The following is a 23,654-nucleotide window of genomic DNA, read 5'->3' as shown; positions in this document are numbered from 1 at the left end:
CTGCCTTTAAACCTTCAGGTTGGAGAACCACGATTCTAGCCCTTTGTGTGTTGGATGGACAAATGGTGCTGCACAAAGTTAGACCTATTTCTGGGAGTTCAGGAAGAGCAAATTTACTTCTAACAGATTTCTACAATGCATGTGAGGATAGCAATTCATTACTTTGTAACATTATACTATCAAAACAGCTTGATAGTATTGTTTTAGTTAAGATTTTACAATGAGCTTGCTACCATAATTAATACTTTTGATTTCCTGAGATTGACTTTTTAGCTATTTGCAACTGTCTAATTGTGAAAATGTTTTGTGTTAGGTTACACGTCATCTTGCAAAACTCTTTGATAACATGGCTGACCTTAAATTTGAAAACGATGGAGAAATGGAAGTAAGCAAGACTGCAGTAGGAATGTACAGCAGAGAGAAAGAGTATGTCCCATTCCAAGCAAAGTGTAAATGCATTGGGCAGGTAGGACTGATAAAAGAAATATGCCTTTACATATCGCCTTACACAATGTCATGTCATCCAAAGCTCTTTACAGCCAATTAAGTACTCTTAAAGTACCATTATGATTTTATTGCAGGTAATGTGCCAGCCACTTTGTGCACATTAGCGTTCCATGGTCAGTAATTCAATAACCGGATATATTTTGTATTAAATGTGAATTAATTTTTAAAAATTTTAAAACATTTGCAAGAACACTAACATTTTATCTGTATCCTATCTTGGAGATAATTTGTATTGCAGCAACGGGGAACACATCTGCGATAATCTTGGTGTACCACAAGGATCTGTTCTGGGTCCTCTTCAATTTGTGATTTTTGTAATTGATTTGGATGAAGGAGTGGAAGGGTGGATTAGTAAGTTCGCGGACGTTACGAAGGTGGGTCAAGTTGTGGATAGTGCGGAGGGCTGTTCTAGGTTACAAACGGACATTGATAGGATGCAGAGCTGGGCTGAGAAGTGGCAGATGGAGTTTAACCCTGAAAAGTGTGAGGTGATTCATTTTGGAAGGCCAATCTTGAAAGCAGAATACAGGGTTAACGGAAAGATTCTTGGCAGTGTGGAGGAGCAGAGGGATCTTGGGGTTCATGTCCACAGTTCCCTGAAAGCTGCCACCCAGGTGGATAGAGTTGTTAAGAAGGCGTATGGTGTGTCAGCTTTCATTAATACAGGGATTGAGTTCAACAGCCGTGAAGTTATGCTCCAGCTATACAAAAGCCTGGTTTGGCCACGTCTGGAGTATTGTGTCAAGTTCTGGTCGCCTCATTACAAAAAAGATGTGACAGCATTGGAAAAGGTGTAGAGGAGATTTACCAGGATGCTGCCTGGAATGGAGGGAAGGTCTTACGAGGAAAGGTTGAGAGAGCTAGGGCTTTTCTCTTTAGAACGACGAAGGATGAGAGGTGACTTGATAGAGGTGTACAAAATGAACAGAGGTTTAGATAGAGTGGACAGCCAGAGACTTTTTCCTAGGGTGGAGGTAGCTATTACGAGGGGGCATAGTTTTAAAGTGAGTGGAGGTAGATATTGGGGAGACATCAGAGGTAGGTTCTTTACTCAGAGAGTGGTCGGGGTGTGGAATGCATTGCCGGAGAGGGTAGTGGAGTCGGCCTCATTAGGTGCATTTAAGCAGCTATTAGATAGGCATATGGATGATAGTATAAGGTAGGGGTGGAGGTTAGATAGACCTTAGGATTAGGGTAAAAATTCGGCACAACATCATGGGCCGAAGGGCCTGTACTGTGCTGTACTGTTCTAATTTCTATGTTCTAATGTTGTATGATCAATTCTAAAACTCATACGTACCATAAAGATCTAAAAAAACACACTAACTATAAGCGACTGAGGATTGGAGGAAGTAAGATATAGAAAGATTAGCATCACATGACAGTAGATGGTATTAGAGAGTGTTGATGCATACTGTACAGTTCTAAAGAGGACACCTATTTAAAAAAAATGTTACAGCAAGGGAACATGAAAGTTAGGAAAGAAGGACATGAGAATACAATGCTATAAGATGTGCAAATGGAAAAATCTTCAGAAAGATTGATTAATTTTGAATGAGAAAGCAATGGCGATTACCATCCATTATCTTTGATTTTGGCTTCTGGCCTTGTGAGATTTCCCAAAGGATAGAAAACATGCATTGGCCAATTTGGAGGCTGCCTCCTGAAACATTACACTGCCAGTCTTGCTGCAGGCAAGTACCTCCATTTGATGTCAATAGTTCATCCCAGTATCCAAATCACTCAGCAGTACAGAGCATGAGCTGCAGAGACTTCAAACATGTGAATTCACTCCCCTCGTTCCCTCCCCAGCCAGACATCAAGGGCCTGGTTTGGACAAAATTAAAAATACTCTTGATTTCTATCTAATTTGCAAGACAGGAATCTGAGTGCAGCTTAAGTGTTTATATTAGAATTCTTGCCTCTGTCAATTTTCCTATAGCCAAGTTTGTGCTGCAGGTGAGGTATTCACTCATTTAGTGTATTCCAAACAAAAAGCTAATGATAAATATTGTTCATCAAAATTAACTGATCAATTGTTAGAAAAAGATACATTTTCACTAAGCTTTTTGTCATAAGCTCATCAGGACAGTTTACAAGAGATAGCAATATAAAGGGAAAACTAATGTTGATACTATGAGAGGAGAGGACTGCTTGATTGGCATGTGAATTCTGACTGGTAGAAACATTTCAACAGAGAATGCACTGGTTAGATGATGAATGACAGTTAACTGCTAAGCATTGCTTAAATTTTAACCGTGGTAAGTTGAATCTGATCATGAAATAAACAAGATGAAGAATAGCTGTGACTTATTTTATTGAATTGAAACAAATACAGCCTGTGTATTTGCACTTTCTGTCTGCAAAGAACAGGGTCCTGTGTTTTAATATATGTAGCTTGCATTATACATAAGTGTGCCACATTGTGAGCCTGATTGACTATCCTAAATTGGTTATCAGTGTAATTCTTAGCATGCACTCAGGATTATTTTGCAAATACTGGCCAAACATGGAATTACATCTAATGTTGGGCACTATGTTTTGAGATTTGCAAGTACACCACTTATGTTGCTACCAAATGTGTTTTTTTTTCAGAAATACTCAAGCTCTGTATGCCAAATGACTAATCATACCTACATTAAGGATTTTAAGACCTGTATATCTGGTTGTATGACTAATACAGTGGTGAAAGTTAACTTCTTGCCAGATGTAACACATACCAGTATGACTCTTTTACCATTATGACTGAAATTGACTTGATACTTAGCTTTGCTCTGCTTTTTTAAAGGTTGAAACCTGGTTAAATCGATTAGAGGAAACTATGCGCGAAACAGTCCGTCATCAGATCACAGAGGCTGTGGCAGCTTATGAGGAAAAGCCAAGAGACCAATGGATTTTTGATTATCCAGCTCAGGTGGCACTCACCAGCTCACAGATATATTGGACTACAGACGTGGGAATTGCATTTGAAAGGCTTGAGGAAGGCTATGAAACAGCACTGAAAGATTATAATAAAAAACAGGTATACATAGGCATTAATGACAACTTGTTATATATGCAGTAGCTTTGGCATAACTATGATAACTTGGATAAGGAAAGTGAATATGCTTTCTGCAAGTTTGCAGATTATAGAAAATAGGTGAGAAAGCGAATAATGGAGATGACAGAGAGTCTGCAAAGAGGTTAAGCATGTTGTCAAAGCCTTGACAGATGTAGCACAATATGGGAAAATGTGAAATTATGCACTCTGGCAGGAAGAATAGAGGTGTTGAATAGTTTTAAATGGAGAAAGACTGCAGAAAGCTATTAGAACTGGGGAATTGAGAGCCTTTGTTTGTGAAGTGGGATGTTGGCCTGTATTTCAAAGGGAATGTTGTATAAAACAAGTAAAGTATTACTAAAACTGTACAAAGCACTTGCCGACCACAGCTGAAATACAGTAAACAGTTTTGGGACCCTTATCTGAGGAAAGATATACTGGCATTGGAAGCAGCCCAGTAAAGGCTCATCCATGGTCAGTCTTATGAGGAGAGGTTGAGTAGATTGGGCATGTGCTCATTGGAATTTAGAAGAGTGAAAGACAAACTTATTGAAGCATACAAGATTCTTAGGCGACTTGACAGGTTAGGTGCGGAAATGTTGTTTCCCCTAATGGAGTCTAAGACCAGAAGGCATAATCTCAGAATAAGTGATTTCACATTTAAGACAGAGATGAGGAGGAATTTCTTCCGTAAGAAGGTCGTGAATCTGTGCAATTCTTTACTATAGAGGGCTCTCAAGCCTGGGTCATTAAGTTTTGAAGGCTGAGAAAAACAGATTTTTAATCAAAAAGAGAATCAAAAATTATTGGGACAAGGCAGGAAAATGGAGTTGGGGTTACCAGATTGGTCATGATCTTATTGAATGGCAGAGTAGATGGGGTGAGTGACCTCCTGCTGCTCCTAGAATTTATGGTCTTCTAACATAATAAAATGTGCTAAACTGCTTTGCAGAAGCACTATAAAACAAAATACTTGGGAATACTAGAGAACATGAGCAAAATATTGTTTAAATAGGTAGGTTTTGAAGACTTTCTTAAAGGAGGAAATTGAGGTAGATAGGCAGAGAGATTTAGACAGAGAATTCTCATGCTCAGGCAGCTGAAGGCACTGCTGCCAATGGTGGGACAATTAAAATCAGACATGCTCAGCAGGCAGAATTGTGTAAGTATAGTGGAAGATGGTGAAGCTAGAGAAGATTATACTGAAAAAAAGAGGTGAAGCCATGGAAGGATTTGCAAACAAGGATGAAAATTGTAAATCAAGGCATTGCTTGACTGGGAGCCAGGTCAACGAGAACCTGAGCGATGTATAAATGGAATTTGGTGGAGTTAGAACATGGTCAGCAGAGTTTTGTATGACTTCAAGTTTTTGGAAGGTTGAATGTGAAAGACTGACCAGGAGTACATTATAATAATCCAGCCTAGAGGTGTTAGGGGTGTGGAGGAGAGTTTTCTCAGGAGATGATCTGAGGCAGCAGTGGAGGAGGGTAATGTTATGGGAGGTGGAAATAAATGATTTTAGTGGTATGTCGTGTAAACTCATCTCAGTGTCAAATATGACTGTCTAGTTCATCTTCAGACAGTTGTTAGGAAAAGGAGTGGAGATGCTGGTGAGGATACAGAGTTTATGGGAACAGAAGACAATGGCTTTGGTTTTTCCTGTTGGTATTTGGAGGAAATTTCTGTTCATCGAACATGAGAATTAGAATAAGAATTAGCTTTACTATCACATGTACTCCCATGAGTACGGTGAAAAGTGTACAAGTCGCCACTTACAGTGCCATCTTAAGTACAAAGGTCCCTAGGGATAGCTTTTTCACTTACAGTTCTTGGGAAAAGTAGAGAAGTAAAAATGTCCAGCATTGCAGATTTTAGGAATAAATTATAAAATGGAGAAAAAAAAATTTCAGAACAATGGTCTTCTAACCCAGTCCATGCTGACACCTGGCCTCCAGTCTGCACCAGGCCTTTACTCCAGACTGCATTGGGCATCCCCTTGGGGTTCACAAGCTCCTGAGACTGCTCTGGTATCACCTCAAGGCCAAACGTCCACGCTGAGGTCTTGCCAGGCTGAGACATTGCCATGCGCTGCCCGAAGACCACCATGTTGGGCCGCTGGGAGATCGCCACGCCAGGCCGAGAAGATGCCACGCCGGGCCAAGAGACCACTGTGCTGGGCCAAGAGGCCACCAGCCGGGCCTGTGCTGAGGCCAGGAGTTCCGAGGCTACGAGATCGAAGTCCAGCAGGTCTGAGGCCGGGAAGAGAGAAAGGGAAGGAAGGTAAAGACAAGAGGATAAAAAAGGGAAAAAAGGAACTGACAAAGTGGACAAGCTCCGGCTGAAGTGTCCTACTCATTGTGCTTTCTGGTTGTGTGCATTTTCCTCAATTTATTTTTGTTGTTTTCAAGTGTAAGTATTTGAACGATAGCCTTTGTTGTTGAAGTTACTTTGGCAAAAACTCTGGTAATAGTGAACACACAACTATACACATTCAAAACTAGTGACCATAATGCAGATTAAATGTAAGAACTAAAAAAGACAACGAAGAGTCAAAGTTTGCTGTGGGGTGAAAAAGAACTTGAAGAGCATAATTTTGTGGTTATGTAACATAAAACTAAATTGAAACTTAAAATGGAGTCACTGATAATGTTAACCTTTGTAACAGTGTAGAAAGTATTACAAGAATAATGGGGAAGTGAAGAGATTATGAAGAAGTGCGGGCACACAATGTCAGAGAAAATAGAAAGAGCTTTTACAAGCATGTAAAAAATGTAATTTTTGGACAATCCAACATGGAGACGGATTGCACTTTATCCATAGATAATTTATCCATTGATCAAGCAGCACCTTTTTTCCTTCACAAAATAAAAACTGAAAGAACTGTGGATGCTGTAAATCAGCAATAAAAACAGAAGTTGCTGGAAAAGCTCAGCAGGTCTGGCAACATCTGTGAAGAAAAAAATCAGAGTTAACGTTTTGGTACTGGTGACCCTTCCTCAGAACGGTTCTGATGCTGCCAGACCTGCGAGCTTTTCCAGCAACTTCTGTTTTTGTACCTTTTTCTTCACCTTGGACTTCCATCTCTTCATCTCTTACTCTTTAGACAATGGCTGATGATGAGATGATCTTGCAGTATCTATATAAATTTCTGTCAACACAAATATCATTATACCTTATGTTGTCCCCTTTCCTGTAAATTTAGCGGGTACAATTTTTTTCTTTTTGAGTTTGCACCTGGAGTTATGAGCAGCTACGCAAATTAGATTAGACAAGCAAATTGCATCTTATTGCATGGAATGCTGAAATATTATAAAGCGTTTTGAGCCAAATTAGAACTAACTTACCTAACTTTCCTACCACTAATCGTTGAGAAGACCGAAGCCATTGTCTTCAGCTGCATCACAGTATACGTATTTGTTCCCTGTACCATGCTCTCCCCACACCTTTATTGCTTATAAACACAAAATTTGGCATCCTAATTAAGCTGGGATTGCAAGCCCTTACTTCTATCTTGCTAACATCACCGGTCTTTGCCTTTGCCTTAGCCTTAATCTATCAGCTGTTAAACCCCCATCCATGTCTTTATCACTGCTTCCAAGCTTAACTTTGCATTCATGACCAATTTCATTTGATTCATACTCTTCATTCCTTATTCAATGCTATAAGCAATCTTGGTTATTTTTTGTATCTGTGTGCACTGCCCAACATGAGATGTCCATCATAAGAAAGAACTAGGAGCAGGAGTTGATCATTTGGCCCTTTGTGCCTGCCTTTCCATTCACTAAGATCATAACTGCACTGATTGTAACTTCCACTCCTGTTTGCTCCCTGTCCCATATAACTCTTAATTCCCTTATAGATCAAAATCTAACTAAGCCTTCATTATTTTCAATGATCAATCCTCCAATTTGGGGCAGAGAATTATTAGGATTAATTACTCTCTGTGAGAAGAAAGTCCTCTTCATCCTATTTTAAATGGGAGGCCCTTATTTTGAAATTGTGCCCTCTAGTTCTAGATTTCTAATGAGGGGAAATGCCTTGCATAATTTGAAGAAAATGCAATATTTCACAAACAAATTCAGCAATATTTAATTACCTGAGTTGACCAATCTTCATTTCTGTATTGAAATGATTTCACAAGATGGTAGTACTAGAGATATCAGGGAGAAATCTGGCTGATGGATTATAAATTTTACTTTTGCAATTTGGGTATCATGATGATCAGTCACTGAAAATATTCACAAGAGACTTCCAGTGTATTTTAACAAAAGAACACAAGTTTGTGACCAAAAAAACGTTATTTGGAATAATGTTATCGTAAACAACAAAAGAAAGATTCAAATTTTTTTCCACCAGCAGAATCTTTGGTATCCTTGGGAGATACCCAACCCTAGTGGAGGTGTCTTTCTTATCTTCACTTGTTGATTTTATTTACTCAGCAGATGAGCACTTAATTTCAGTGAATTTCTGCATTCACACAGTGTGTTTCTCTTTGTTTCACCCTGAGACATAGACACAGTGTAACTCAATGACTTTTCTCCCTGAAGAAAGAACCTTGGAGCATATTCCAGATACTTGAACTACTTTGAGGCTAATAAACAACACATTTGCTGAAATGGATCTTTTCTTCTGAATTTAACCTGCCTCTGACCTCTGGCCTCTCTTTCTCTCGTTTGTAAAATCGTAACCTAATAGCATTGAATTAATTATCGTAGCATGTCTAGTCATTTAGCTTAAGATACCTGATTTCTTGGAAATGCAGTTTGGATCAACTGCTAAAGAAAACTAGTTTCTGACTCAAACCCATTTACCTCTGCTTTGGAATCCGAAAAATACAAGCCTTCATCACAGTACCTTAATAAGAACATATGAAAAATCTAATTAAATATGAAACTGATGTACGTTTGTATAAGTAACATTACTCAGCAGAAATAATTTGAGTAAGCTTTATGATTTTCTTTGAAAGTGTTTTCATAAAAATACTCCATATCCTTTTACAGATTCTGTCTCTGTTCTTCTGTAAGTTTGCTGTTTCAGCACGGATATCAGCTGTCAGGAGAATTAAGCAGTTTTTGTTTGAAAATCTACAAGAAAACCATATTTGCTTTTTGCTATGTTCAAATTCTGAAAAGATGTTGATCTTACATGCTAATTTGTTGAATGTGCCACTCCTTTTGAATACTGAATGAACAAGACAATGTATTTGAACTCCTGAATGACTGAGCTTTCACTCTGTTGATACACTCACTGCTAAATTATAGAATCCCTACAGTATAGAAACAGGCCCTTCAGCCCAACAAGTCTACACTGACCATCTGAAGAGCACCCCACCCAGACTCAACCTCCACCTCCTCCCTGTAACCCTGCATTTCCAATGGCTAATACACTTAATTTACACATCCCTGAACACAATGGACAATTTAGCATGGCCAATCCACCTAGCTTGCACATCTTTGGACTCTGGGAGGAAACCGGAGTACTCAACAGAAACCTGTGCAGACACAGGGAGAACGTGCAAACTCCACACAGATTGAGGGTGGAATCGAAACGGGTACCTGGTGCTGTGAAGCAGCTGTGCTAACCACTGATCCACCGTGCCACCCCCAAATAGCTGATTCTGTTCAGTATGTAAAATTCAATCCAGCAACACATGCATCTGAAATCAGACATATTTTCAATGTATCAGTTTTGTTGCCACTGCAAATCTTAGTACAAAAAGTGCACTCAGATATTTTGTTACATGTAGAACCTAATATACACTGCACTTTGTAACTAAAAAACAATGGTAAATTTCACAATTTTAGAATGATTCAAAGCAATTCACAGTCACTATAAAACCTTTCAAGTGTAATTGCTATAGCTTGGAGAAATTTGTGCAAGATGCTGTTTCCATAACATTATTAAGAATAATTTCACTTTTAAAACAGTTTGTGACATAACCTGCACTGATAGAAAAATGATATTGGTAATTCTCTTACGCATTGTCTGGGATTGCTTAATCAGGTGATTAATTATAATGTTAACCCAGAGGAGAGATCTAAAACGTGTTGCTAGTGGTTGATTTGGTAATATTAAATCAAGTCTCAAACATTTATGGTCCCAGTTGCAAAATATTATGCATTTTGGTTAGACATTTAGATGGAGGAGAAATACAAGTGAATGTTAGAGCCTGTTGGTGTGGGATTAAATGTAAAACAGATGTTCATTTCTATTCAGCTTAGGAGTGAACCCTTTTTAACATGGTATTGCCTGCCAGAGCAATATGGTTTGCATTTTTATTATAGCGTATACAGGCATGCAGACAGGTAGGTAGTTCTGTGACACATATTACACAGGCTGGGTGGCATTTGATAGTTGTGGGCAAAGTATAGAAACAGGAGGAAAGCTGACAGAAATGAATAATAATTCATAAGGAGATCAAACAAAGTGAACAAATAAAAATGTAAAAGTGATCATGAGAAATAAAATAAAAGCAGATAACTGTGCATACAGGATAGATGATAAGACACGTAAAATTTAATTTCTAAATTTTTGGGAAAAACCACAAAGAAAATGTAGTCTGGTTGAAACCAAAATAAACTTCTAAAAAGTACATGATGTAACCGTAGAGTTAGTTTCTAATCCTTTGATGAGAGAAACGACTGGAAGAGGAGAACGTAGCCCTGAATTTCAAATGTTGCCTTGATCTTCTGACTGAAATATTGTCAGAAGATCAACAAAAAACATAGAACAACAGTGAAAATAGCTGCTTTTAGTTGTTTACGTTGTTTTTCTGACCTCCTGCCGTAGAACATGCGTGGAAATCGAGATGACAGGTTTATCATCTGGGGAAATGTTCTGACATGTGCATTGTTCTACAATGTAGAACTAGGATACCATGTACAGTAATATTTGTAACAGCTGGTACCCGGTATGGCAAAGAGTGGACACGTCCTTTACTCCTGCACATCTTAGCAATGCAGCCCATATTATTGCTTAATCCTTGTGCTCAGTTATAAGGTACTGTTGAGTAAACATAGATTTATGAAGTGAAACTTTGAGGCTGACTACTAATGCAAGTGTAGCACATTGTGGCTGAAAAGGGTATTGACCTTGAGATGGAGAATATGCAAAAACATTACTTGTTGGCCTGTAAAAAAATCACCATACCCCTGAGGCCAACTTATAAGTTTTGGCTTACTATTCTCTAGCAAAGTCATGGGGTGAGTTCTTTGTGTAAATAGTGGGAACACTGCTTCAAGCTATTCTGAGAATTTACCTCATGCAGTTTACACTTGAGAAAAGTGCAACAAATAGGTTTCTAGGAAAATTCATGAGACACATTTTCATGTTTTAAACATCTGTAAAGTGAGAAGCGAACATTCTAATTTCTAGGCCATTATGTTAAAGTTAAAGCTAAAGCTAAAGGTAATATTTTGGAATAAAATTGCTATAAAACAACTAAGTCAGCAACTGAATGGCATAATCTGTTAAAACGTATCTGAAGTCTGACTTCGGCAGTGTAATTAAATGTCGTGAACATGCTGTACAGCCTACCCAAGTAACTATTGTAATAATCATTAAATTTGCAATTTCTATTTATTTTACATTTTTTTTCTGTTCATTTATGTCCTCCAACTAAAATGGTGTTTGTTTTAATTTTCAGGTGGTGCAGTTGAACGTTCTGATCAACATGTTACTGGGAGACCTGACACCAGGGGACAGACAGAAAATTATGTCTATATGCACTATAGATGTCCATGCTCGGGACGTGGTTGCAAAGCTCATCGCTCAGAAGGCATGTTAGACAATTTCCTGCAAATTTTCTGCATCTTTCTTTTAGTTTTCCTGAATAGACTATTCTCCTTTTGTACTACTGTTCAACTTGTAACTTGTTAATCTGTTCCTATATTATTTCACCAAAATGGAAAAATCTGCCCTTAATTTGGACATTGTAGCTCAGATTTTAGCAGAATCACGGAGATGCCACGGAACTTCCAAAACGGCAGGCAGGGCAATAATTCATGCTGGCAGCAGAAAAGAGGTGGGGTGTGACTTATAGATGATGAAACTCAATTTAAGAGGGCTATTTGCATTAATTACCTAGTTATAACATTTCCTGTTCCTTCCATAGCAAGGGTCTTAGTGTGCAATGTAGAAGTTAAAAATTTTTGGAGTTTTTTTTGTTTATTGTACACGGGCATCAAAACCTGGCTAGCATTTATTATCTGCCCCTAATTGCACAATCGAAGGTGGCAACCACCTGCTGTTTTGAACTGTTGCAGTCTTTGGGCATGTAGGAACACCCACTGTACTACTTAGGAGTTCCAGCATTTTGATCCAGTGACAGTGAAGGAATGGCAATATATTTCCACGTAAAGATGAGGAAGTCTGTGCAAAATGGGGATTAGAACCCTGAAATATGAGTAAGCTATAGTAATAAAGTCCTTGAGAACAGGGGGTTGCCTTTCAAACAACATACATCAGCATTGGCAGACCAAGTCATCTCCCAGTGTGCCTGACTCAACCCTGAACCCACCATTTTGGAAGACAGTTCCAAAGTTCTATCACGCTTATGTAAAGATCTCTTTTCTTTAAGTCCCTCCTGACTGGTTTGCATCTAATGTTTAAACTATGCCTCCAGTCTCTCCTGAAATAAAAGAAATAGCTTATCTACTCTATTTGTGCTCCTTTAATATCTTGGAAACTTTCATTAAATCAGCCCTTAACCTGTCAAATACAACCAAGTTCCTTTAACCACTAACCATAATTTGAGTCTAGAGTCAAGATATAATTCCAATCAATCTGTGTGTAAGATCCCAGCTGACATTGTTATCAAACTAGTCAGATCCCAGACTGAAACCTGGCTTGATTGAACATATTTTTATTTGTTCAGAGATAGTAAGAACTGCCAATGCTGGAGTCAGAGAAAGCACAGTGTAGAGCTGGAGGAACACAGCAGTCCAAGCAGCATCAGAGGAGCAGGAAAGTTGCCATTTTGGGTCTGGACCCTTCAGAAAATTTCAGAAAAATTCAGAAAATTGATTTGTTTCTGTTTAACAAAGTGGGTCCTTGCTGAAACATAAACATGCAATGCTGCAGATATTGCTTTAACAATGAAACAGAAGTTTCTCACAAAAGAAATGAAGATAAGGCAGAATAAACCAAACTATCTGCTTATAATATAAATTCAAAGATTTTAAATATATAGTAACAGTCAAATCTCATTAATACCAAAATACACTCTATAAATTACAAAGAAACAAAATAGCTTTTTAATAGTATCCTAAGCACATTCCTGGTACAGAATCAATACTCAGAGACCTTTATCTGACACTGTGACTTTAACTTTCAGCCTGGAACTGCAACATCTTTTCCCTGGGCCCGTCATACACCTAAGCTTAAATGTACTCAGTTTGAAATAACTCCTTCAGTGTTTTATCCCAGCTCTTCTGGTCTGAGACTAATGCTGAATCTTAACTCTAAGGTAATCTAATTCACTACATATTGTTCTCTCCTCTGAATCACTGGTCCGTAGAGTTATCCTTTTTCGAGGATTTCACAGGACTGCTGAAACTAAAAGGCTTCCTCAATTAGGTTATGGGCTTTTACCTTAAGATTTAAAAAAAAACTTTCAGAAGTCTCTAACAAACCTTAAGGCTCCGTGATTTGCCTTTTGAATCACAAGACAATCTAAGATAAATGAAAATCCATCAGTGGTTCACAAAAACTCGTTCACTCTAAAGCTAGACCTCAAAATCTGTTTTGAAATAAATTGCCAAGGCCACAGAAATACTTGCAAATTAATAGTTACCTACTGACACACAGAACATCCACAGGTTACTAACTTAAAAACCAGAAACCTAAACTTAAAACAGAATGATATTGTATATGTAAATCCTATAGTCCATATCATACTTCTGTCTTCTTAAGGTGTGCTGCCCAGAACTGCTCACATTTCCCTGTATGTGGACTAACCGAAGCTTTTTGGATGCAATAAAAACTGAAAGAACTGCGGATGCTGTAAATCAGGAACAAAAACAAAGTTGCTGGAAAAGCTCAGCAGGCCTGGCTGCATATGTGAAGAAAAAATCAGAATTAACATTTCAGGTCCGGTGACCCTTCCTCAGAACAGTTCTGAGGAAGGGTCACCGGAACCAAAATGTTAACTCTCATATTTTCTTCACAGATGCTGCCAGATCTGCTGAGCTTTTCCAGCAACTTTGTTTTTGTTCTTTTTGAATGCATGACTGAAAAATTACTTCTAACCCCCTTTGCATACCAGCCCTTTAGATATAAAGTCAAACATTCCATTAACCTCTTGGATTATTGTTTGTACCTGTTAATGATATTTTAATGATATTTACCTGGATACCAAAGTCTGTTTTGGTTTCCATTGTTTCCAGGTCCAGACATCTTCAGCTCCTTCGTCCACGACCTTCCCTCCATTATAAGGTCGGAAGTGGGGCTATTTGCTGAAATTGTCTAGCATCATTCATGACTTATAAGACACTGAAGCAGTTCATAGCCATACGCGGCAAGACTTGGTCAACATCCAAGCTTGAGCTGGCAAAAGTCAAGTTGCACTCACCTGCCAGGAAATGACCATATCTAAGCACTGCACATTACCATTCAATGGCATTATCATCACTGAATCCCCCGTTGTCAACATCCTGGTGATTATCATTGAAACTGAACTGGAGCACCCACATAAATAATGTGGTTACCAGAGCAAGTCAGAGTCTAGGACTTCTGCAACAAGTAACTCACCTCCTGACTCCCAAAATCCTGTCCACCATCTACAAGTCACAATTCAGGAGTGTTGGAGAATCAATACCACTTCCCTGGATGAGTCCAGCACCAGCAACAATAAAAAATCTTGACACCATCTAGGTCAAAGCAGCCTGCTTGACTGGCACCTTATCCACAAACATTCATACCTTCACTACGAACACTTGGTTGCTGCAATGTGTACCATCTATAAGATGCACTGCAAAAACCGACCGAGGCTCTTTCGACAGTATCTTCCAAATTCACAAATTCACTCCACATAGAAGAACAAGAACAACAAATACGTTGGAGCCTCAAAACCTGAATCTTCTCCTCCAAGCCACTCATCATCCTATCTTGGAAATATGTCCATGTTCCTTCAGTGTTGCTGAGTCAGCATCCTGGAAATGTCTTCATAATTGCAGGTTAGGTCTGCCTACAGCAAATGTACTTCAGTGGTTTAAGACAGCAGCTCGCCATCACCTTCGCAGATGGGCTTCTAGGGATAAGCCAATAAATGCTGGCCTAGCCATCAATACCCAAATGCAAAGAAGAGTAACACAAAGCAATACTTTTTTGAATTTGATGTTTCTATGTGCATAACTAATAAAGTTGACTGTCTATGTATCATCAGTGAGTTTTGGATTTGTGTCTTTCTATCACAGGTTACAAATGCCCAAGCGTTTGCCTGGCTGTCTCAATTGCGACATCGTTGGGACAATATCCAGCGCCACTGCTTTGTCAACATATGTGATGCTCAGTTTCAATACTCTTATGAATACTTAGGGAACACATCTCGACTGGTGATTACTCCACTGACTGACAGGTAAATACTATTCATCCATTATAAGTTTAAAATTTCAACATTTATTTTACACAGTATTTCGATATTATGTTACTACTTGTTGATCTTACATGGCATTGCACATCGGAGGGTTATTTTCCCACTGGATGGACAACAAACAAATTATGGATGTGAGGTCAATGCTATTTTCAGGCTCGAGCCTCATTTATAAACTGCTGGTGTCAAGCTGTTTTTTGCTGACGTCCATTCGTATTTGGGAGGTCTAAGAACTCAGTTATCTCCCACACTGAGCTGACTAATATAAAGTCCAGGGCAGGCAATTCTGCTTCTTCCAATGCCAATGAAGAAAGATGATTATTGCTGATGATTTGGCTACTTAGTGCCTGTTACAAATGAAAATATTATGCCATCCATCCAGTTCTCCTCTCAATTACAGTTGAGATTCAATGTACCTCATTAAGGCCTGGCTTTATTCTTATTCTGTCATTCCTATTTCTATTTCAAGTTCCTTTGTGCATCTAAATTATTGAAACAACTTAAGTGAGTTTGCGATACTATTGATTGTGCATATTTGAAGTATTATGTAGGAAAATATTATCGTGTGCACTCTGGCAGGAAGAATAAAAAAAGCAGTATATTATTTGAATAGAGATTGCAGAGCCCTTAGGATGGTGTATATAAATAACAAGGATTGTATGCATTTACAGCAAGTGATTAGGAAGCCAATTGCCTATTGTTACCTTTATTACGGTAATATAGGCAATGTCACCATGTCATCAGTCCATAGGCCCAGACTATGGCTGTGGGGACATGGGTTCAGATCCCACTGTGGATGCAAGTAGAATTTGAATTCAATAAAATCTGGAATTGAAAGCTAATCTCAGTAAAGGTAAACCTACAACTACCATCAATTGTTGTCAAAAAAAAATTGAGTTGTGAATGTCCTTTAGGAAGTCTGTCATATTTATGTACAAATGACTCCAGACTCATAGCAATGAGGTTGACTCTTAACTGCCACTAAAATAGCTGAGCAAGCCACTTCATTCCAGGGTAATTATGGATGGGTACCAAATGTTGGCCTTCCTAATGACACCTAAAAATTTTCTTTGATACAATTTTACAGATTTATTGGAGGCATCCTTCACTGCTCTTTTCCAGTGCCTGCTGCAATGAATTTCCCGCAAATGTCTTAGCTTGTATCCTCTTCCCGGGATGGATGCCTGAGTGGACTATTAACAAGATCTTTTAGGCTTATAAACATATGCTTTATTTCAAAATATCCTGTGGAGTTGGGGCAAGGTGATGAGCGTTGAGCTCTTTTAAACAAACCTTGGGTTGAGCATCCAGCTGTTATGGCAGTCATTTGCTGTTCATCTTTTGGACCTTTGCTTGTATTATATGGCCATACTTGGTAATTCTTACCTCATTTCTTCCTTATCATCTTTTCAGTTATCTTTCACAAATTAGTTCAATCCTCCTATAATATTCCAACTCTGTTATTACACTGGCTGCACAGCGTGGTTTTATTCATCCCACCATCTGGAATTTGTGCTTAGGCCTATTCACAGACTCTGTAAATAAGCATTCAGAATGGCCATCACTTCAGCTGTCTGTACGCCTTATCAGGCTCGTGTACCAGGCTACTGTACATTTCAGCCATGTCAAAAGTTCTCATGTACTACTGGATATTTGTATTTTAACAGGCATCTTAGTTAATCCAAGATAGATGAAACATCTAACGCAGATTTACTTCATTTTTTACATCTTTAACCTGTTGAATTTTGTTCAAATTAGCCAATCTTATCTATGAATAATAATTTTTCTAGCCTGGTTTGCAACACGCAGGAATCCCTAAGGAATCTCCAGTAAACATGAACTTGAAAAGACATTGAGTACCTCTTCAAAGTATTTGTTGCATCTTTTACACCTGAGTGAGAAATAACACCATCAACTATACTCAGAATTATGTGTAAAAGCATGTTAATGTGTTTGATTACTGATTTAGTATCTACTTTGGAAGCAATTTTGCAGCTTGAAAATTGTTTTCACTAAGATGTCCAATTCTGTGTTCTGGTTAACCTGTCTCAGAACTGGAATCTTCCTGGCATTTCTATTTATGATGCCATGTCTTCCTTATATGATTACGCATTTGTTCACCTTCCTTTCTTAAAGGTTTTTATTTTACAGTAATAGCAGGACTATGCTCAGGGTTTTCTAACATTTTGTGGTCTAAATGGAGGATTGCTAAACCTTTGTGGCTAAAATAAAGGACACCTCCTTCACCAGCTAATGTTGACCATTGTAGCTTTTACTGTGGCTTCTATGAGTGAATCCTGCTGCTTGAAGCTTGAATAAGTGATTCCTGCATCCTTAATGGTTTTACTGAATGAATCCTGCTTCTTTAAAGTTGTTTTCTTCTGGATAACTCCTGATATTTGTGGTTCTAATTTGATGTCCAGAATTTTTCAGTTTTTTTCGAGAAAATTCCTGTCCTGCGCACATTAAATAAATATTTCTTGCCTTGAATGAGATTTTAATAAACAATCTCATGTCTTTTCTGCCAACTTAATTTGGTCTGCTAATATTCTTCTTCTGTTAGACCAGGGCTGCTTCAACTTCTTATCTGTCTCTTTGTTGTTTTAATTCTGCCTTTGAGATGTTATGCGTGTGCAACCTTGATTTAAATTTCTTATGTGGCCCTTGATTTCCCTTGCTAATAACGCTGCCTTGTAATGCCTGCCTGCTGTGGTAACAACACTTAATCAGAGCAGTATGTGCTTTCTTTTCAATTTCCCACATTTTGCAAAGATTCCTTGTGCCGTCTAGGAATTTGACTTGGCTCATGGACCCTTTCTTCTAACTACCTGTTAGGTTTTCCCTGAAGTAACTAATTCTTCAAGATCCTGAACTCTTCTGTGCACATGTCTGTATAATACTATCATAGTGGATAGTGCTCATGGGACTGCTCATGTTGATCAGAAAGGATTAATACTAAAATGTACCAAGTTCCTTATTATTGGCAGTGTAGTCTGACTGTACCAAACTACCTGTTCTTCGAAGGCAGCCATCATTCATTACTGTTTTTCATTACAATCTTTCATTTTTATATAATCTCAACTGATTGACACTGGCTCTCCTGTTCATTATTTTTACTGTGGATTGTCCTTTGGCATTCGATGAACTCGACTCATCTCATTCCCCTGATCCACATCCAGCAGTGGGATTCCTCACTGAAGCAGAAACATACTGATCAACAAAATATTCCTGAACATACTCACAAATTCTTTCTCCTGTCTAGATTTTACGCTATTACTATTCCAGTCTTTGATATGATAATGAAGACCCCATTGCTATCTAATTGTTCTTGCACCGAACTGTCATTTTCATACATGTATTCCTCTGTATCTTTCCCAATAGTTGGTGATCTATCGAATATACCTAAAATGGCATTTCTCTTATTTACTATCTCTAACCACATAAATTCTGTCTTTGATTCCTCCACAAAACCCATCTCTAATCATGAAAGATCTCTGTACTGCTGCTATTACCTCCTGTCCTGAACATCTTGACCTGTATTTTTATTTTGAGCTGGAGAAATGAAATTTGGGACACCAAGCCTGCCTCTAAACCCTTTACATAGTTTATGGAAGTTGGTAGGGTTTAGGCTTTGCGAGCCTTGATTCAATACAGGGTGAATATGGATGCAGAGTGGTTAAGAGGCCCACCACCATTCTTTCTGCCCAGATCCCAACCTCATTCTCATGCCCTCTAAACCTCACCCTTCAAATTCTACCCAGCCATGTCCTGCTTATTCCCTGTGCTTCTATGCCCCCTCATACTCCGTTCCCTCTCATACCCCCATGCCCCATACCATCATGATTCCTCCATATCCCCTCATACTTCCTATGTTCTCTAACACCTAATGTCCCTTCAATAACCGCACATTCTTTCTATGCCCCCATGCATACTTCATAATCGCAACCTAGTGTCCATGAATTGGCAAGCCTTGGGAGTGCTTTGAAATGGACATGAAAATGTAAACCTAATAAGAATAAAGCTGCACTGCCTTTCAAATGTACTTTATACTGAAAGAAAATCTCTCATACATGAATGCCATTTTAAAAACAATGAAAATCCAAGTAGGTGGTCAATTTGTTGTAACAGAAACAAATTCATTCACTTACTACATTAACAGCAGATAATCCTTTAATAAACTTACAGAACTATCAATCAAGATGTAAACACAACACCTGCAAAGAAAAATGATGTAGCTCTTGAAACTCAGCCAAGTGTTAGTAATAGCCACAGCTATCAAAACAAACCATTGCCAATCACAGACAGTGAAACTGAATGACCAGATGTTTTTAATTGTCATTTCAAAGCAAGCTCCCTGCAAGTTAATGATGTAGACAAGCTAGTAAAATGTACTTAAATTTTCAACATAGAGGACATTAATTTTTTCAAAATTGAAGATCTCCTGATAATTCAGATACAGACCAAAAGAAGACAGGAATATTCTCAGCAAATTTATTTTTACTGTTTTTGATGGATTCTAGCACTTTCTTCAGTGGAAAAAATGATCTAATGCATCCCAAAATTCAAACACTACTAGTTAATGTAATTGTCATCTTACCTTTTCAGACCATTCCTTTAGTGAATCACTGCAGTTAATTGCATTGACTTTAAAAAACAACATCCTGATGATGACATTTAAAGTTGTCAAAACATTTCATACTTATCCATTAGAATGTTCTCAACTCTGAAACAGGTTACCCTAGTGGTCATAAACTCTTCAATGCAGAAAATGGGGATTTGAGTGTGGAAGGTGGAAATTCAAATTTTGGATTGGGCTGACAGTGATGATGCTGACTCAGAAGTGATGTATGTGGATTGTGGCTCAAAGACTTCCCAGCCCACAAATATCCCATACAAAAATAGCACAGGAATGCAAAACTTCTAAATTCCAATCCAGTGTTACCCTGATGCTGTAGTGATAAATTATTGTGACATTGGGAAATCATGTCATTTCACAAAAATTCATAAACCTGGACATTTTTATCTATATATATATATGGAGAGATTAGGTCAACTAATGCTTTGGGAACAGAAAACTAATATAGATGTTTCTATTTTTTCCATTAACTGCAGTTATCATAAAAACCTCTCTGACATGCAAGCATTGCAGAGCTTAATCTGTAATACAATAACACTGCAACACTAGATGGCAGTGTCAGAGGTTATTATAGTGCTAATTCTAAGACTGGTACAAGGGTTGTAACTTATTATCTCTTAAACTTCCACTGATAATAGTCATTTTCTCAGGTGTCATATGAAATGTATTCAACTATATTTCATTTGCAAAACACAACTATAGTGGTGTTAAAGAAAGCCTCGGAATTAAACATGTTGGTAAGCTATAATGAACTGGTCAAAAACTATGGATTGAAATATTCAGGAAAGGCAGAGTGGGGCAGGACCTTAAATCAGAGCATGACAAGTTCATAAACAACAGCTATACGGTCTTCACACAATGAGTGAACAACTTCCAATGTATTTCTGGCTAGAGTCTTGCCATTAAAAATGTTGGATATTGTTACGGGTGCAGTAGCTCTTACTGAACAAGTGTCTGACCTTTCCAATTCACATCTATATTTTTATCTTGGAGGAACATATTGTTAATAATTTCAATATATGTTTAATTTTAAAGGAGTCCAGAATTCTATTTGCTCTGGTAACTTTTGGACATTTTTATTACCAGAGTTCCAAAGTAAAAATTTTTAAAAAGTATGTTTCATAATTGGTCTATAAACAGTTTGCCATCAGTGATATATGGGTAGCACAAGACCATGCTCTATGTTTAGTTATCAGAATATGTCTGCACTACAGATTTATTGAGCAAATGTCCCCCGGAAAAACAATTTATGAAAATACATTTACTTCTAAAACAAGGTTTTATTTAGCAAATACATTTAGAAAATGCCTGTGAGAAAATTACACTGCAAAATAGATCTAATAAAGGTAGAAATATTGCAAAAAGATTTGAAAATTAAAGTGATAAAGGGGACGATTGTAAAGCTTTGTAATCCTACTGTTTAGCTTCAGCCTCAAGAAATGCATTTCTAGAATTTGTGTGTGGCAGTTCAGTTCAGTAGATTATTATCTATTATCAAATTTGTAAAAAAATTATCCAACATAAAGTGGTGCTGCTACTCTGCAGTCACAGCGCTAAGCTAAAATATTTTTCAAGGATATGTCATACTGGTGTCATAGACCATTTTCTCATTTAAAAAGAACTAATTTAATGGAAGACTGTTGGCATGTATTTATCACCTTAAAAAAACTTTATCCTGTTAAAAGTCTTACATCTCTTTGTACTTTTTCTTGATGCAACTTAATTTTCAGCTGGCAGATTGCAGTCTCTTTATGTCAACTTTTTGCTTTATAAATCCCTGAATTGGACATTTATTGTTGTAGGTTTTGTCCATGTAAACTCATCTCTTTGAGATAATATGCTCACTAAAATTTCCTTCATCTTTTATTCACCATAACTAATATGTCTACTGTGCAAGCAAATGTTTAAATAGTTTAAAAATTGGGGGAAAAACCTATTGAACAATGGAATTAGCAAACTTACTTATTGTTTTATCACATATATCTAATATAATTCCTTCGTAAAGCTCATAAGGTAAAGGCCTCAGACCCCCTGAAAAACCTAAACTTTTCAGTTTAGCTTTTGTCAACAGTGATCTGAATTTATATCATGTTTTCAAAGCATATGCAGCATAAGTGCTGAGTGGCAATATCAGCAGATGAGTAATCCAGAATCCCAGAGCAATGTTCAAACCAAAATAAGGGGCTTGTGGTACAGTGGTAATTTCTCTACCTCTGGATAGAAAGTCTGGGTTTCAAATCCAACCTGCTCCGGTGGTGTGTCACAACATGTCTGTGTAGGTTTATTGAAATATATAAACAGCATCAACAAAGTCTCAGGATATATCAGTACACTTTCAATGAATGGTTCTTCCTCAAATTATTTTGAAACCTGTGAGAACAAATTTCAAAAGATTCATTGACATAAAATTGATTTGTTGTTGAAACTAAGACAGAATATATAGATTTGTGTGAACTAGTATATAATTTTTTTAAAAAAAATCACGTGCATCGTTTCATTATGGTGGATTTTTTTTTAAATTGTCTTAGATCGGGCATGTTAGCTGGTGACTAACATTTGTCCAATCTCCCACAAAACAGCGCATGAAGAGGTGACAGGCATGTTTCTTGACCAATTGCAGGCCAAGACAATGGTGACCCGGGCTGCCAGAAGCTGCTGACCAATCAGAGGCCTGTTACATCTGGCGTTTAAAGTCTGCCAGCCCAGGCCTGCTCCTCAGGGTACCCTGCAGTGAGAAGATAAATACATTTTGTACTCTTCACGGGGGATGGTTATTGGGGTCGGGGTCAGGATCGGGAGCCAAGGAGAGGAGAATGGCTTTCAGAGGATAACCTCTTAGCTTCCCACCCTCAGTCCTGTGCCTCTGACTGTCCCCAGATTTGGACAATCAGTGGCTCCCCTTCATCCTGGTAGGTAGGTCACAATATTCTCTCAGTTGGGTAGATTGTTACCTTTCTCACCTGTTGGGAAGGTAGTTGTTTGGGGAGGTAGCAAGCTGAAGCCCTTAATTGGCCATTACTTAACCATTTACAGGCTTTATTTGGTGGCAGGTGAGAAGGTCATCCATGGGCTTTCTCTTCCAGAACTTTGTGGTGATAAAGAGGTGGTTTTCTTTCCAGTGTCCAACTTGCCCAATTACTTCCACTTCTTCCCCCAGCCTCCAGGAAGGGGAAAATCATGCCCTTATCATAATTCTTGTCTAATGTTGTCTTCAGAGTGTGTAACAATCCATGGGAGTGAGAAAGAAGGGGATGGCTGGGTAGATGTCTTTCTTCAGTTTTCAAAATGAAAGTAGTTGAATTTAGAAACCAACATGTTTTCTCACCTGTGACAACAAGGTGCAGGGCTGGATGAACACAGCAGGTCAAGCAGCATCACAGGAGCAGAGAGGCTGACGTTTCGGGCCCAGACCCTTCATCAGAAAAGGGGGAGGGGAAGGGGGTTCTGAAATAAATAGGGAGAGAGTGGGAGACAGATAGAAGATGGATAGAGGAGAGGATAGGTGGAGAGGAAACAAACAGGTCGAAGAGGCAGGGATGGGGCCAGTAAAGGTGAGTGTAGGTGGGGAGTTAGGAAGGGGATAGGTCAGTCCAGGGAGGACGGACAGGTCAAGGGGGCGGGATGATGTTAGTCGGTAGGAGATGGAGGTGCGGCTTGAGGTGGGAGGAGGGGATAGGTGGGAGGAAGAACAGGTTAGGGAGGCAGGAACGAGCTGGACTGGTTTTGGGATGCGGTAGGGGGAGGGGAGATTTTGAAACTTGTGAAATCCACATTGATACCATTGGGCTGCAGGGTTCCCAAGCGGAATATGAGTTGCTGTTCCTGCAACCTTCAGGTGGCATCGTTGTGGCACTGCAGGAGGCCCAGGATGGACATGTCGT

At 38.5% G+C, this 23,654-nt stretch overlaps 1 protein-coding gene across 1 annotated transcript in view; it reads left to right on the top strand.

Annotated features, from left to right (window-relative positions):
- Positions 1-23,654, top strand: part of LOC109913909 (dynein axonemal heavy chain 11-like) — a 336,187-nt gene that overhangs the window by 40,715 nt on the left and 271,818 nt on the right. Inside the window, exons 15-18 of the mRNA XM_048614118.1 lie at positions 314-466; positions 3,296-3,529; positions 11,193-11,324; positions 14,962-15,122. Of these exons, the coding sequence (XP_048470075.1) occupies positions 314-466; positions 3,296-3,529; positions 11,193-11,324; positions 14,962-15,122 (680 nt within the window). The remainder of the gene's footprint in view (positions 1-313; positions 467-3,295; positions 3,530-11,192; positions 11,325-14,961; positions 15,123-23,654) is intronic.

Source organism: Rhincodon typus, chromosome 2 (assembly GCF_021869965.1).
Source record: "Rhincodon typus isolate 14 chromosome 2, sRhiTyp1.1, whole genome shotgun sequence".
Taxonomy (NCBI): domain Eukaryota; kingdom Metazoa; phylum Chordata; class Chondrichthyes; order Orectolobiformes; family Rhincodontidae; genus Rhincodon; species Rhincodon typus.
Note: the sequence above shows the minus strand (reverse complement) of the source record. Positions and strands in the feature narration are given on the sequence as shown.